Raw genomic sequence first — 16,664 nt, forward strand, 5'->3', positions numbered from 1 at the left:
GCTTATTATTCACCATTTGAGGTATAACTGTGGGCATCCAGATTTCCTGAACCTAGGGCCGACAGCTTACCCAGGAGAAAAATGATGGAGCAAGGAGGTAAGTATCTTTCCACTTACCGCTGGAACCAGCATGCCTGCTTGGGCAACAGCCCCATGATCAAATACCCAACTGTTCCAATCTCCACCCAACCTTCTCGAGGACTCCGACCTACTCCACAGGCCTCCTAACCACCCGAGGTCTTCAATCCACTGTCCATTCTCCCTGGAGCCATCTGAAACCCGAGACCTCTCTTCCCCCAGACCTCCAACAACAACCCCCTCTCCAGGGGTCTAATCCCGCATCCACCCCAACAAGACCTCTGACTGCTTTCCAAGGCCTCTGACCTCCCCTGCCAACCCCACCAAACAACTACAAGTCTCCAACCCAATTCCCCCCACTGCCCCTTCTAACCCAATCCCTGAACCCAGGATCCTAGCCCTCCACCACCACCCTGGACTGACACCACCTGACCCCTCTCTATTTCTGCTCTAGCAATTCATTGTGAAGTAATATTCTGGGTTAACTTTTTTTGTATCCATAATAATGTAATATAACTTTACTGTGGGAGGCGGTGGCATAACGGTGATGTCACTAGATTAGTGATCCAGAGACACTGGTTGATGCTCTCGGGACACGGGTTCAAATCCTACATGGTAGCAGGTGAAATTTAAATTCTATTAATAAACCTGGAATTAATGCTAGTCTCAGTAATGGCGACCATGAAAGCATTGTCGATTGATCCGGGGGCTTGTGCCAAAACTGGGAGAGCTTTCCCACAGACTAGTCAAGCAACAGTCTCACATTCACAGAATCATACCTTACAGACAATGTCCCAGATCACCATCCCTTGGTATGTCCTGTCACACCAGCAGGGCAAACCTAGCAGAGGTGGTGGCACAGTGGTATACAGTTGGGAGGGAGTTGCCCAGGGAGTCCTCAACATTGACGCCAGACCCCATGAAATCTCATGGCATCAGGTACAATGTGGGCAAGGAAAGCTCCTCCTGATCACTGCCAACAACCCCAGCCCCCACCAATTCCCTGCTTAGCTGATGAATCAGTGCTCCTCCATGTTGAACACCACTTGGAGGAAGCACTGAGGGTGGCAAGGGCACAGAATGTACTCTGAGTGGGAGATTTCAATATCCATCATAAGAGTGGCTTGGTAGCACCACTACTAACCAAGCTGGCCAAGTCCTAAAGGACATAGCTGCTAGACTGGGTCTGCAGCAGGTTGTGAGGGAACCAACAAGAGGGGAAAACCTACTTCGCCTCATCCTCACCAACCTGCCTGCCGCAGATGCATCTGTCAATGACAGTGTGGTAGAAGTGACCACTGCACAGTCCGTGTGGAGACGTGGTCCCGTCTTCAAGTTGAGGATACCCTGCATCATGTTGTGTGGCTCTACCACTGTGCTAAATGGGATAGATTTCGAATAGATCTAGCAACTCAAAACTGGGCATCCATGAGGCGCTGTGGGCCATTAGCAGCAGCAGAACTGTATGCAATCACAATCTGTAACCTCATGGCCTGACATATCCCCTATTCTACCTTTACCATCAAGCCGGGAGATCAACCTGCTTCAATGAAGAGTGCAGGAGGGCATGTCAGGAGCAGCACCACACATACTTAAAAATGAGGTGCCAACCTGGTGAAACTACAACGCAGGACTACTTGCATGTTTAACAGCATCAGCAGCATGCAATACAAAGAGCTAAGCGATCCCACAACCAACAGATCAGATCTAAGCTCTACAGTCCTGCCCCATCCAGTTGTGAATAGCGGTGGAAATTAAACAACTATCTGGAGGAGGAGGCTCCACAAAAATCCTCATCTTCAAAGATTGTGGGAGCCCAGCACATCAGTGCACAAAATGGGGCTGAAACATTTGCAACCATCTTCAGCCAGAAGTGTCAAATGGATGATCCATCTCACCTGTTCCCTGAGGTCCCCAGCATCACAGATACCAATTCTATAGACTCCATGTGTTATCAAGAAACGGCTGAATGCACTGGATGTTGCAAAGGCTATGGACCCTGGCAACACTCCAGCAATAGTACTTCTACTCCAGAACTAGCCACACCCCTAATCAAGTTGTTTAGTACAGCTACAACACTGGCAGTGTGGAAAATTGCAGAACAAATCCAACCCAGCCAATTAGCACCCAATCAGTCTACTCTTGATCACTAGCCAAGTGATGGAAGAGGTCATCAAGCGACACTTACTCAGCAATAAACTGCTCACTGACGCTCAGTTTGGGTTTCTCAGTTTGAATGATCAAGAGTAGACTGGGTACTAATTGGCTGGGTTGGATTTGTTCTGCAATTTTCCACATTGCCAGTGTTGCAGCTATACTAAACAACTTAATTATGGGTGCGGCTAGTTCTGGAGCAGAAGTACTTTGCTGGAGTGTTGCCAGGGCCATTCAGCTCCTCACCCCATCACAGCCTTGATGCAAACATGGACAAAAGAGCGAAACTCAAAGCGTGAGGTGAGAATGACTGCCCTTGAATCAAGGTCCCCTAGCAAAACTGAAGTCAATGGGAATCAAGGGGAGAACTGTCCACTGGCTGGAGTCATATCTAGCACAAAGGAAGCTGGTTGTGATTCTTGGAGGTTAATCATCTCAATACCAGGACGTCACTGCAGGAGTTCCTCAGGGTCGTGTTCTAGGCCCAACAATCTTCGGCTGCTTCATCAATGACCTTCCCTCCATCATAAGGTCAGAAGTTCACTGATGATTGCACAATGTTCAGCATCATTCGAAGCTACAGAAGTAGTTCGTGTTCATATGCAGTAAGACCTGGACAAGATTCAGGCTTGGGCTACAAAGCAGCAAGTAACTTTTGTGCCACACAAATGCCAGGCAATAACCATCAAGAGAGAATCTAACAATCTCGCCTTGACATTCAATGGCATTACCAATGCTGAATCCCCCTCTATCAACATCCTGGGGGAGTTACCATTGACCATAAACTGAACTGGACTAGCCATATAAATACTGTGGCTACAAAAGCAGGTCGGATACTAGGAATCCTGTAGCGAGTAACTCACCTCTTGACCCCCCAATGCCACAAGGCACAAGTCAGGAATATGATAGAATAGTCTCCACTTGCCTGGATGAGGGCAGCTCCATCAACACTCAAGAACATCAACACCATCCAGGACAAATTAGTCTGCTTGATTGGCACCCATCCACCACCTTCAACATTCACACCTCCACCTCCAACATACAGTGACAGTGATGTGTACCATCTACAAGATGCACTGCAGCAACTCACCAAGGCTCTTTTGGCAGCACCTTGCAAATCCGCAACCTTCAAGAAACACAAGGGTAGCAGATACATGGGAGCACCACCACCTACAAGTTCCCCTCCAAGTCACACACCATCTGGGCTAGGACACTACCCTGAGGAATTATATCCCGATTTCTTCACTGGGTCAAGATCTAGTCGCAGTATTCAAGATGCGATCTAATCAGGCTCTATACAGTTTGATTATTAGCTCATCTGACTTCTACTATATTGGCTATTTAAATGGTGACTTAAAATCCCAAATGTCACTATGAAATTAAAGGTGTGGAGTGATGCAAGGACAAATAATGAGAAGTATCTTTCTCCCTACTTTGATTGGGGAGCTTTTTTAATACACATCCTCGGGGTATGGATGTTCAGGCTTTTGACCTAGCAACAATCAAGGAATGGTGGCATATGTCTACTTCAAGATGGCGTGTGACTTGGAGGGGAACTTGGAGATGGTGGTGTTCCAATACACCTGCTATCTTTCTCCTTCTAGGTGGTGGAGATGCAGCTTTGGGAGATGCAGCCAAAGAGTCCTTGGCAAATTGCTACAGTACACCCTGTAGATAGGACATACTGCATAGCGGTACATCAGTGTTGTAGGGAGTGGATGTTTAAACTATGCATGAAGAAGGAAGAGACATAGTTATTCTTCTGGATGATTATTGTGCATTTGGTGTACATTTCACTCAGTGATAAACCTTTAGAAATTTGCAAAGGATATTTATAAGCACTGGCTCAACTTATTGAGGACAGGTTGTCACCAGCTCATTCTTTAATCATCCTGTTTTTAAGTCATCTTTGTGATCATTTCAAATTACATAATTTATTATTTTACACTGCTGTAGTTTGCAAAAGCAAACTATTTTGGAGGGTTATGATCAAATAAGTAGTGGTTCATGATTTCAAAGATGGTAATGAGTAAGTGCAGATTTAGGATAGTCACAAAATAAATTAAGGGGAGATTTGAAAAATTATTTTATAGAAAAGGCGGTTTGAATGGTCAATCCTCTTCCATAAACCATTGCTGAGGCAGAGCCCGCAAATTGTTTTTTTAACTGGGAAATCAAATAGATGTTTGAAAAAGAGAAATAGTAAAGGATATGGTGAGCAAGCAGGAGGGTAGAATTAGATTGGTTGAGAAACCCACCAGTGCAGACTTGATGAGCTGAATAGCCTGTTTCTGTTCTGCAGCATTTTACCATTGTCTGTTCAGTTTAACTAAATTCCCTGTTTTATTCCCCCTAAAGGAAATTAAGGAACCTGAGGTGCAGGAGCCAGCAGTCAGTGCTGAGACTGAGAGCACTGAGGTATGTAAATGTTGCCTGAGGGCTGGGTTAAATTTAAATTGCATCATCTGCTCATTAAAATTAAATATTTGCCATCAGCTCTCATTCCTATTCATCTCACTTTGTCCCTAAACAGAACAGTTTTCCATGTGGAAACAGTGAATGCTGCAATAATGCAGCTGATTATGTTTTCAGAATAGCAGAGATCACACCACGAGCATGTCCAGTGCAACCCTGTATTTTGCAATCTCAAAACAAGTGTTCTTTTTTATGAAACCTGTGATTCCGCGATTCCAGGATGGAAAATTCCATAGGGCCTGATGAGTTCCAGAGATGGGCTTCTCGAATGGAAAAACCTACAGATCCCAAATCCCTGATGCGGGCTCCCAGTAGGTGAAGCTCCATGCTGAGGTGCAAATTAGTATGTGTTTTACCAGAAAAAACTGCCAGCACAGCTGTGGCATAACAACGATTTTACGCTGGTTTTTCACCAAAACACTGCCATGCGTGAATTTCCTTAATCACTCCCTGAATCATGTCCACAGAAATCCCACTTAACTCATTTAATGGCTTTTAACCCCACCTCCCTGATTTAAAAGGCGGTTTCCAGCATTCAGGCCTGTTCCGAGTGGACAGGTATTCACATCCAACCCTTTAGGCGTGGTCGAATCTCTCAATCACTATTTCTAATGTTTCACATTGATTTTTTTATTGCTCCTTACTGAGACCTGCACTGTACCTTCTATAGCTTGGATTTTTTTTTATGGCATCAGAACCTGTTACATTAAAAAAAAGAGAAGCTCCCACAATTGCATTTTCTTAAACATGTTTGCAATGATTTTGGCTTGACATATCCTTTTGTTTAAGTTTGGTTACATGTTGTTGAGATTCTCAGGAAATTTTGGTGTATGTTGCTATTGGCAAGATTGAAGTAGGACCAGCATCAGTCAGATCGAGGAAGCTCCAGCCCACAGTCTTTGACAATTTAATGTTTCAAATCATCGCATCCTTTTTTTCATTAGTGCTGATCTATTTATCACATCTGTATAAGAGTATATTTTCCTTTTTATACATTAATCCTGAGCTGATGAAATACCGACAGTTTAAATAATGATCTCCCCAACCCTACCTCTAGTCCATCTTCCCTGCAGTTGAAACACACATTACACCTCAACTCTCTCCAAATGTCTCCCTCCTTGATGTCTCAGCCTTTGGTTATGATTTTAACCTATTTCTACTGTTGCTAGTTGAGCTAATCCTACAGGCCTTGCATTCCATTGCTCTTTACCCATTTCCAATACCATTCCATATCACAATGTCTGAGGTCATTACTCTCCTAAAGTTGCCCACAAAGCACAGAATTTCATCTTAGAAGGGCTGGAGAATTGAGTCTCCAGATAGGACTGATGAGGAAAATTTAGATGTAAACACATGCCATCTCCCTTTAGAGACTGCCATAATAACTTTTGGTGGAGATACAAAGACAATCTTTCAGTCTTTGATGTTTTAAGTTATAGAAATATAAAATGGAACTAAACATAAATGAGTCTTTCACATAAAATGCTTTTCTTAACTTATTCTCTCAAACAATGGGGCATGTTTACTGGGACAACATTAAAAAATGGCATTTAATTAAAATGATTTCAACCTCTTTGGTTTAGTATATTATTCACTAACTTTTAACAGATGTTATTGTAAGTTCTATGGAGAAACATTCTTTCATTTCTGACTAATGACTTGGTTGATTGTGCAATAATAGAAAGAGATAAAGGACTAAGTTGTTTCCACTTCAATATTACTGTGCTTGCAATGCCTCAGATATAGGCTTGCACCATGAGTGTAGATCAGAACTCCCCAAATGGCTCAGTGTGGCATAAGTATGCAAACAGTTTTGTCTTTATTTTAAAAACTATTCGTCACTACATTGGACACTAGGATCGGACAACCTAAAACCCATTGCTTTCACTTCCACAGGCCTAAGTGCACTGCAATACTGTGCTACAGTACATTCAAAGAACATAGCAGAATATAGAACCAATAGACCCAGTAGAAAGTTAAATAAAGTTCTTCAGCAGTTAAATGCCAAGGCACTGTAATCCAGTTTGTACAGTGACGTGCTGTAAAAATGGTATCTAACCAGAGAGTAGCACAATGATCCAGACTAACATATAGAAGAACTCAAGTGCCACAAAGAACTGCTTTCAAATCCGTTCTGACTTTTGCCTTACAGGATGTGACACCTGAGGCAGAGACTGAACAAGACAAGACAATTTCTGAAGACTTGGAACCTTCTCAGGTACATACTCCCCCTCTAAACCTGATTCCAATAGTGCATCCATCAGCTTTGCAAATGAGCCATATTCAGCATTTTTTGTGCCAGCAAGCGATAGAAAACAAGGATAAAAGATCCAACTTAGTACAGTTCCTTTTAAATAATTATAGTCACCTTGTAGATTAGGATAAAACCATCAGTTATATTACTTTCAATTCCAATGATCCTACAATACTGCACTTCTATGTCCCAGGTTTGGGATTGGGGACGGATGGTGGTGGTGGAGCGAGTTGACAGTTCTTGCATAAATCTTCCAACATTTTTTGCACTGTATGAAATTAACCAATGAATTCAGAATCAGGTTACGTGACCATTATTAAAGCTGATCATTACACTTCCTAAAACTTGTGGACATGCCAACAACCGTCTAGGCCCTAAGCTGTCCAAACCTTTCTGCCTCTCCGTCTCCTTCAAAAATCTACCTCTTTGTCCAAGTCCTGATATCTGCTTCTTCAGTATAGTGTCAAATCTTGTCTGATATGTTCTTGTGAAGTGGCTTGGGATGTTTTCCTGCATTTAAAAGTGCTAAATAAATGCACGCTGCTATTGTTGTTTCTGGCCAGTGTACCAAGAATGAAACTTGTCAGGTCTGAAAATCCTTGGTGTAAGTATTGGGATCATACCCAACGTGAAACTTCCACCACTGAGTCTAGTGTACTTCCCAGGGGTAAAAGGAGGTTCCCTACTTCCATAAGTAAGCTGGCTGGCAGCCGTGCCTCTGGGGATCTATCTGGATCACCACTTGTTCCCGAAGACATGAATTGCATCAGAATGTGCTCATTTCTGTTGAGTGGGTGTGTGAGATGTCAACCACCTCCACCCCAAAAAGTGGTTACATTTTATCGCTATGACCTGCTTTGTAAGAGACCAATACTTAAGAGCTCATTATTTCTTCATGGGTTCAGTTCACTTAACTGACCTGGACTCTCAGGGTGCTGAGGCCTGTATCCTACTTAGGGTTGAACTTCTGCTGACAGTGGGAATAAGGCAGAAGGGGCCTGAAAATACTGGTGCCAGCTGGCGTGCCGGTTTCGCGATTCCCTTCTCAGCGCTTGTCATTTTGGCAGAGAGGGTGTGCAGCCAATAAAGTTTGTTAAAGAAGGCAGGTGAAAGGAGTTGTGGTCTAGATAAGCCATAATCTAATTGAATGTAGGAACAAGCTTGAAGCATTAATGGCCTTCTCCTGCCCCTATGTTCCATTCATTGCATTGAGACAAATGACTAAATTATTTCTTGCCGATGCTGGTTGAAATAAATGTTGGTCATGTACACTGACTGAAGCCCTGTAATCTTCTTTGAATAAAGCCATGGGAACTTCTGCATCCACCTGAGAGAATCTCATCAGAAAAATGGCACCTCCAACAATGTAGTATTCGTTCAGTGAAACATTGGTGTGTTGGCCTAAGTTATGTGCTCAACTCTCTGGAGTGGATCTTGAACCCATGACTTTCATAAACTCAGAAGCTGGTGTGCTACCACTAAGTCAAAGCTGAGACCAGTAATGGGAACTGTGTACCCTTGCTTGCAGTGACCGCCGTGGCTAATATAAGCCTATGACATTGTACCCACCCCTCAACCCTCAAATCCCCCCACTGCACAAATTTACCAGCCTACTGTCAAGTGCTAAGAGTGGCTTGAATTCACAACCTTTTGGGGTACAACCAAATTTATCACGCTGATACAAGTCTTTTAAAATTTATTCTCAGTATATAGATTTTGCCAGCAAAGCTGTCATTTGTTGCCATCCCTAATTGCCCTCGAGAAGATGGTGCCTGGCCATGTTCTTGAATGGCTACAGTTCATGTGGTGAAAGTGCTCCCACAATGTTATTAGGTAGGAAATTCCAGTATCTTGACCCAATGACCATGAAGAAATGGCTATTAATTGTCCAGGTTGGGACAGTGTGCAATTTGAAGGTAATGTTGTTCTAATGCACCTATTATCCTTGTCCCTTGCCCACAGTGAGACTTTGAAAATCATAGAATGGAAAGATGTTGATTGTCCTGTTGCTCAATATTCAGTCCCACCCTCTGACTGCAGCCTGTCTTTTTGTTTATGCAGAGATGAATCTATTTGGATTAATTATGTACCTGGGCAGTCTAACTAAATCTCAATATTAAAGGGCTGTTTAATCTGAGTCTTACTTACTGGGAGCTTTTTCCCATCCAGTGTTTCATGTGGTGTAGATTGTACACCAGCAGCAAATATTGCAAAATTGATGGCAGGCTTCACAAATTCTCAAAAACCCAATCTGCTTTGCTTGAGATAATTGGAATCTCTTAGCACATTACTTTTGAGAAACTTCTGTACACGAGGGGCATTTTAAATTTGATTTGTTTGTCTTTTGGAAAGGTTTCAGTTCCTTCAGTAATTGTTCAGCCTGCATCCAACAATGAGGGGGAAGACGATCGAGGCCCTGAAGAGGATGAAGCTCAGGATTTGCAAGAAGTGGAACAGATGCCAGTCACAGATTTGAAGACATCTGAAGCAGCCAGTGCATCAGAACAAACAGAAGAAATAAGCTCAGCTAGCACTGGGCAAAATGTCAGTGCAGAAAGTGCCAGTGCCCCTCAGCAACAGAGTGCACCTGAGGGTGAAGTTTCTGACTTGCAGAGCATGCCTCCAGGGTTCATGTATAAGGTGAGATGTTTTAGGTTCTTCAGCTAAATAACTAAGACTCTATGGCCGGGAATATCTGTACCTGCCAGCACGGGCACTTTCGGTGGCATGAGCACCGAATATGGCGCGATCGGTTTCACGACAGCATGAAACCAGTTTGCGGTCGTCCGCTCAGCCTATCAGTGGCAGGCCGTGTTTCCCGCCATCAGACATCAGGGAGCTCATTGTAATACATTTGCACATCATTATTTGGCTAGCCCACTGGAATTGTCCACATCTCCCCCCGCCCCCCCACCCCTCCCCCCCCCTCCCCCCCACCCCCCCGCCAGATCATCTGCTCCACATCAGCGGGGAGAACAGGCCAATGTATTTCACAACTGTATATAAGCGAAATGCACCTGGTGGGCTGCACATCACTCGGGACTTCAAGGTTTGTTTGCCTATCTCGCTTCAGTCAGCACTCACAGTCATCAGTGCCAGGCTTCACAGGCAGCACCGCATCACTTTTAGGGGGACTCACGGGCAGGTCTCTACCTACCAGATCAGCCATATGTGGATAGCTTTGCAATGGCTGCAGGGCTAGGGCTTGCTTGGGGAAGACGGAGAAGTGACCTCAGGCAAAGGAAGAGGCTGCAGGACGAGGGCTGTACTGGGGAAGGAGGGTAACCCAGGGTGTGTGTGGGGCACATATTGATCTGTGCAAGTGGCGCAAGATAGCGAGGGCTGAGGAGGCAGTATCCAGAGGAAATGAGGCCAAATAGACATGTGAGGGTATGTGTGTGAGAATGGGTGGTGATGTCCCTTGAGCTGGCAGTGAGTGAGATGCCAGTGAATGTGTGATGGGCTTGAGTGTGAGTTTAGGGTGATGAGATGGTTGCCATACTCAGGCAGCACAGATGAGATCATCCTCTGTCTGCATTGGATGGCCGACATCTTCTGTGCAGCATTGGCGCTGATTACCACTGCCATTGCTTCCCAAGTCTGGTTGGTCACACCGCTGCCCATCCTGTGGCCAGAGTGAGGGTTAGAGGACATTGCAGCAGGCCTCCATGGCTTCCAAAAGCGTTCCAGTGACCTGTCACTAAATCTTGGGGCTGCAGTCTTTATGCCTTTCGTGGACATATGCCCTGCAGTAGTCATGGTCTGGAAGCACTGAGATGTGTACACACGGCTGGACTTTAAATATGGCACTGGTGTGATGAATTAGCCAGGTGATGGCTTGGTGAGCGAATGACAGCCTGCCCACCATCGAAATGGCGTGTTTCCCGGGAATGCATAACTAATGCTGCGGGTTTGGACAATACAGCATGAAAACCCGCCATTGCAGCCAGTGGGTACATCATTTTACCCGCCCACTACCACGCTTAGTGAAAGTCTGGGACAATTCCGCCCTAAATCTTAATTGCCCCAGATTATATTTATGCAAATGTTTTTTTAAAAAATCACTTAATATTGAACAGCTACAAATGTGATTTGTTTTTCTACTGTAAAAGTTTACAGCTATAGCTTATAACTTAGTTCCTTTCATTGCTAGTTGTCTGCCCTCCCCTGCAGTTCAGGCTAGAATACAGTTTCACAGAAGCCAGTCAAGCTCCATATCTTCCACAGATTGAAATTCTGAATATGAGTGAGTGTGCACAGGCAATTCAGCTGCGGTGGCAACAGATACAAACCAGATCCTTTCCTCAACAGAAGTCCACATGCACATACACACGCACACACAGAAGTATACAGTAAAAAATAACATACTTGTGTTTGTGCCAATTCTTTCCTAGGCCAATCCAAAGCTAATCCCACTTACCTGTTCACTCCGCAAAGCCCTATATCTGCCTTTGCTCCAAACATTTATCCATTTAAAAGATGTCTGAACCACTCCCTGTGTAAAATGCTCTAAAAGTCTTCTGCATAGAGGAATTTGTCCAAATCTCCCACCTCACTCTGTTGGTGAGAATTTTAAATTTTACTTCATGATCTCACATTGACTGCCCAACCAGAGGAGATAGTCTTTCCTCATTCACATGATCAAAACCCTATTTTTTAAAAGTCTCAATTAGATGTCCTCTTAGCCTTTTCTAGAAACAAACCTACTTTTGTATTGTCAACAAACTTTTTGGGTGGATTCCTGGACAGTATTTCACTGGCTGATTTCCTCCCCACCTCACCCCCACTACAACTTTTCCCCCTCCCCCCCCAGCTAATTAGCCCAGAGTCACGAAGACCAATTGTAGCTGAAATCAGAGCTGTTTCACAACTAAACCTGTATTAGATCCACATCTCTGACTTACTCTCCCTTCAAATAAGACTCCCCGCCAGAGAGTGGGATGGCAAAATTAGTCCTTGCAGATTGAGAGACAAAGTTTAACGTTCACTAGGTTTTGCCAAAATAGGGCAGGCATGAACTGTGTTTTCTTACCATTAGCGCGTGCATTTTATCTGCAAATATTCTCTTTGCACCTCTCCATACTTCCAAAATTCTGTTCCTTTCAGACAAACCAATAGTTATTCAAATAGGAGTTTTTTCCCCATGTGAAAGGGTAGATATTAGAGATAGAAATAACTTATATTTTATATAGTGGCTTTCATAACCTCAGAACACCCCCCGCACCCCCCCCCCCCCCGCCAAGTGCTTTACAGTTAAGGATTTACTTTTGAAGTGTAGTCACAAGTTGTAATGTAGGCAATCGCAGCAGCAATGAGATAATGACCCGATAATGTTTTTCATGATGTTGTTTGAGGGATAAATATTGACCAGGACTCTGGGACAACCCCACTTCTTCTTCAAAGTGCCATGTGGGGTCTTTTTTTATATACCCATGAGGGCAGACGGAGCATCTCATCCAAAGAAATGGTACCTCTGCCCATTCAGTGTTCCCTCAGAACACACTGAATTTTCAGCCTAGATTATATGCTCAAGACTCTGGGGAGTGAGACTTGAACCCACAACCTGTGGACCCAGAGGCATGTTACCAATGATCCAAGGCTGACAATTAACTAGCTTTTCCTTTTCTCTGTAAATATTAGAGGTGTGTATCCTGGACTTTCAGAACGCTATGGGTTGAAAGTTGATGTGGTAATCCAGTCAGTGGCTGTTAACATGATGTGCAAGATGAATTGGACCTTGATGTGGTGGATGCAATATCAACGAAAGCAGACATTTTATTGTTGAATTTTCCAACAGGTTCAAGCACTCCATAACTTTGAAGCTGCTAATGCAGATGAGCTTAACTTGCAGCGTGGAGACATTGTGTTAGTGATTCCATCTGAGGTATTAGAAGACCAGGTAAGCAGAAATCATAAACATATGACAGAGCTGCTAAAATTCCAACAGAAAAAGTTCTCTAAAAGGTTCTTTTTTACACTATTTTCAAACCATACTGAGATCAAGCAACTAGAAAATCTGAAACTCAAAGTTAATAAACATAAGGATCCACTGACTGTTCACATTGGAAATTTGGCCACAATGAAATATTGTTATTTCCTGCCTCTTGTGCATGTGCAGGAAGAAAGGTGTCTGTTGGCAAGAAGAATGAAAATTCTGAAGGTTTAATACAATGATATTCTGAAGGGATGCAAAACGTTTCATCATTTTGTGGGAGTCATTGATTTTTTAAAATAATGTAGTTGTCACGCATTTTTGTTTCAAATATTGGAGAAGTTGATTAGAGTCACAGTGACCCTCAGCTTTTGGAATTGGCGAAGCATTCCATGTACTTTTCAAAGAGGACTTGCTCCAATAAGAAAATAAACTTGCAATTATATAGCGTCTTACTACATCCCAGCATCCAAAAGAGCTTTTATCCAATTAATTACTTTTGAAATGTGTTCACTGTTGTCATGTGTCATGGCAGCCCATTTATTCAGAAATTCCACAAACACCAGATAAGATGAATAACTACAGAGATAAAAACAAAAAACTGCGGATGCTGGAAATCCAAAACAAAAACAGAATTACCTGGAAAAACTCAGCAGGTCTGGCAGCATCGGCAGAGAAGAAAACTGTTCTTCTCCGCCGATGCTGCCAGACCTGCTGAGTTTTTCCAGGTAATTCTGTTTTTGTTTAAGATGAATAACTACTAGATGGTGCGGGCTGAGAGAGGAATGATGGCCAGGACACCAGGAGAGCTCCCCTTCTTCTTCAAATGGTATCTTTTACCTCCGGCTAACAAAAGACAGTTGGGTTTGATCCAAAATGCAGGCCCCCTCAATACTTCATTTTTGAGCTGGGCTGGGACTTTAACTCACAACCTTCCTCAAACAAAGGCAAGAATGCAAGACAACACAACAATAAGCATGGGTAATAAATGTCAACATTAAAGTGAGAGAACCACAAGATCAGGATTAGCTGTTGATTTCCAGATGTTCTTTGCAGAAATCTGATTGATACTTTTGACGACTTTTGATCCAAACAATTTTTCTCCAGGTTGTGAACTGCACAACCTTGAGCATCCAGATTCCAGCTTAGTTAATGAGTTCAAGGAGTGGTTTCTTGGGTCATTAATGAGATTGACTGCCATCTTGGATTTTAATTATATACTTCACTTATGCAACTAACTTTTGTTGACTATACGCCTAGTGACACAAGTGCATTTTAATATAACCACAGATAAAAACCTTACAAATGAATTCTGTCTCATCTATCAGAAATATGTTTGAACACTTCATTTCAGCCCAAACCTGGGTTTGAGTGAATCCCAGATCACAGCTGTAAGGAAGGATGATTTGTTAGAAGGATCATCAAATAAGGTCATACAAGTTCAACTGAGGAATAAACAAGGGGCAATCACACAGCTGGGATTATACTAAATATCCCCAAAGAGCCAGATGGAGATACATGAGCAAATAGGTAGACAAATTGCTGAGAAATGCAGAAACAATACGGTAGTATTAGTAGCAGTATTAGATTTCAGTTACTTTATTGTTAATTGGACAAAGTAAGTGTAAAAGGTGCTGAATTTATAAAATACCTTCAGGAGAACTTTTTTGGTCAATACGTAGCAAGCCCAACAACAGAACCACTTAGTTGGACTTAGTTTTAGGAAATGAATCCGGGCAAGTGGAAGGGGTGTCGGTGGGAGAACATTTTTAATGGCAGTGATCATAATTCAGTTGCATTTACAGTAGTTATGAAAAAGAATAGAAGTAAACCAAGAGTAAAAGTTTTAATTTGGAGAAAGACCAATTTCACTAAATTAAGATGTAATTTGGCAAAAGTCAACTGGAAACAACAACTTGAAGGAAAATCAGTGTCAGAGCAGTGGAAGGCGGGCAAGGAAGAATTACAGAGGACTCTGAACTAATATGTTCGCAAACAGAAAAGGGGTGGAACTCCCAAAACTAGACACCCCTGGATGTCAAAGAGCATACAGAGTGGGAAAAAGCAAAGAAGGAAAACTTTAGGCAGATACCAAAAGCTCAATATTGCAGAGAGCATAGAGGAGCATAAAAAGTGCAGGGCTGAAATTAGGAAAGCAGAAAGAGGGCACGAAAACATATTGACAGGTAAAATCAAGGAAAGCCCAAAAATGTTTTATAACTACAAAAAGCAAGAGGATAACTAAGGAAAGAGTGGGGCCAATTAGAGATCAAAAAGTTAACCTGTCTGTGGAGATGGGAAACATGGGTGTGGTTCTTAATCAGTACTTTGCATCTGCCTTCACAAAAGAATGGGATGATTTGACACTGTTGTTGAAAAGAAGGCATGTGAAATATTATATGGTATAAACATAGCGAGAGAGGAAAAAGGTTTAGCATCTTCAAAAGTGAATAAATCACCAGGCATAGATGAAATGTATCCCAGGCTGCTAAGGGAAGCAAGGGAGGAAAAAGCAGGATCTGATCCTCTTCCACAATTCTCCAGCTTTAGGTGTGGTACCAGAAGACTGCAGAACTGCTAATGCTGCACTGTTGTTCAAGAAGGGAGGAAGGGATAGACTGAGTAATTAGAGGCTAGTCAGCCTAACCTTGGTAGTACTAATAAATAATACCGAGGAGTGTAGAGGAACAGGGGGACCTTGGAGTACACGTCCATTGACCCCTGAGGTAGCAGGGCAGGTAGATATGGTTGTTAAGAAGGCATAGCAGATACTTTATTAACATAGAATATAAGAGCAGGAATGTTATGTTAGAACTGTATAAAACACTAGTTACGCCACACCTCAAGTACTATGTATTGTTCTGATCACCACATTACAGGAAAGATGTAATTGCACTGGAGAGGGTACAGGGGAAATTTACATAGATGATGCCAGGAATGGAAAATTTTAGCCATAAAGAAAGATTGGGTAGGCTGGAGGGTGGGATTTAATTAAGCTGTATAAAATTGAGAGGCCTAGATAGAGTTGAAGAATCGATTTCCGTTAGCAAAGAAGTCAACAATCAGGAAGCATATATTTAAAATAATTAATGGAAGGATTAGCAGGGAGTTAAGGAGAATTTTTTTCATCCCAAGGGTGGTGGGGATCTCAACTCACAGAGAGACAAAAGCCCTCATTGCATTTAAAAGCAATACCTATACTTGCACTTGAAGTGCTGTAACTTACAGGGCTACACCAAGGGGTTAGGTTGGATAACTCTTTTTCAGCTGGCGAAGACATGATGCACTATAAATTTTCTTTGTTTAGATTGACAAGATGAAAGCCTCCTCCTTTGACAATTATATAATACTGTGAAATGTGTTTGTGCAGTTTCAACTTCTACATGTACAGTGATGAGAGGTGGCTGTAGGGAGCATATGGTAAATGTCTCGGATTGTGTGTTGATGATTTTCCTCTATGTGCTTCCTATTATACACACTCCACAACTTCTCCCTACTGAGAGCACAAAACTGCAAAATTGTCCTATTTGGTACTAAATTGCTGTTATTTGTTGTGAACTGTGGCAGCAAATTTTCTACCCATCAAGCTCACACAAACAGGAATGAAATAAATCACCAGAGGACCTGTTTTAGTGGTGTCACTTGAGGGATAAATGTTGATCAGGATCAGGGGTTGGAGATGGGGGATAGTTACCTTAATCTTTGAATAGTATCATGACATTTTTTGCATTTACCTATGAAAACAGATAAACGTGTTCTTTACCCTTACAG

At 42.8% G+C, this 16,664-nt stretch overlaps 1 protein-coding gene across 1 annotated transcript in view; it reads left to right on the forward strand.

The window, feature by feature from the left end:
- The window catches only part of amph (amphiphysin), a 289,286-nt gene that overhangs the window by 272,225 nt on the left and 397 nt on the right, over window positions 1-16,664 (forward strand). Inside the window, exons 18-21 of the mRNA XM_041189423.1 lie at window positions 4,591-4,650; window positions 6,860-6,925; window positions 9,314-9,601; window positions 12,759-12,860. Of these exons, the coding sequence (XP_041045357.1) occupies window positions 4,591-4,650; window positions 6,860-6,925; window positions 9,314-9,601; window positions 12,759-12,860 (516 nt within the window). The remainder of the gene's footprint in view (window positions 1-4,590; window positions 4,651-6,859; window positions 6,926-9,313; window positions 9,602-12,758; window positions 12,861-16,664) is intronic.

The sequence above is a fragment of the Carcharodon carcharias genome, chromosome 6 (assembly GCF_017639515.1).
Source record: "Carcharodon carcharias isolate sCarCar2 chromosome 6, sCarCar2.pri, whole genome shotgun sequence".
Classification (NCBI taxonomy): domain Eukaryota; kingdom Metazoa; phylum Chordata; class Chondrichthyes; order Lamniformes; family Lamnidae; genus Carcharodon; species Carcharodon carcharias.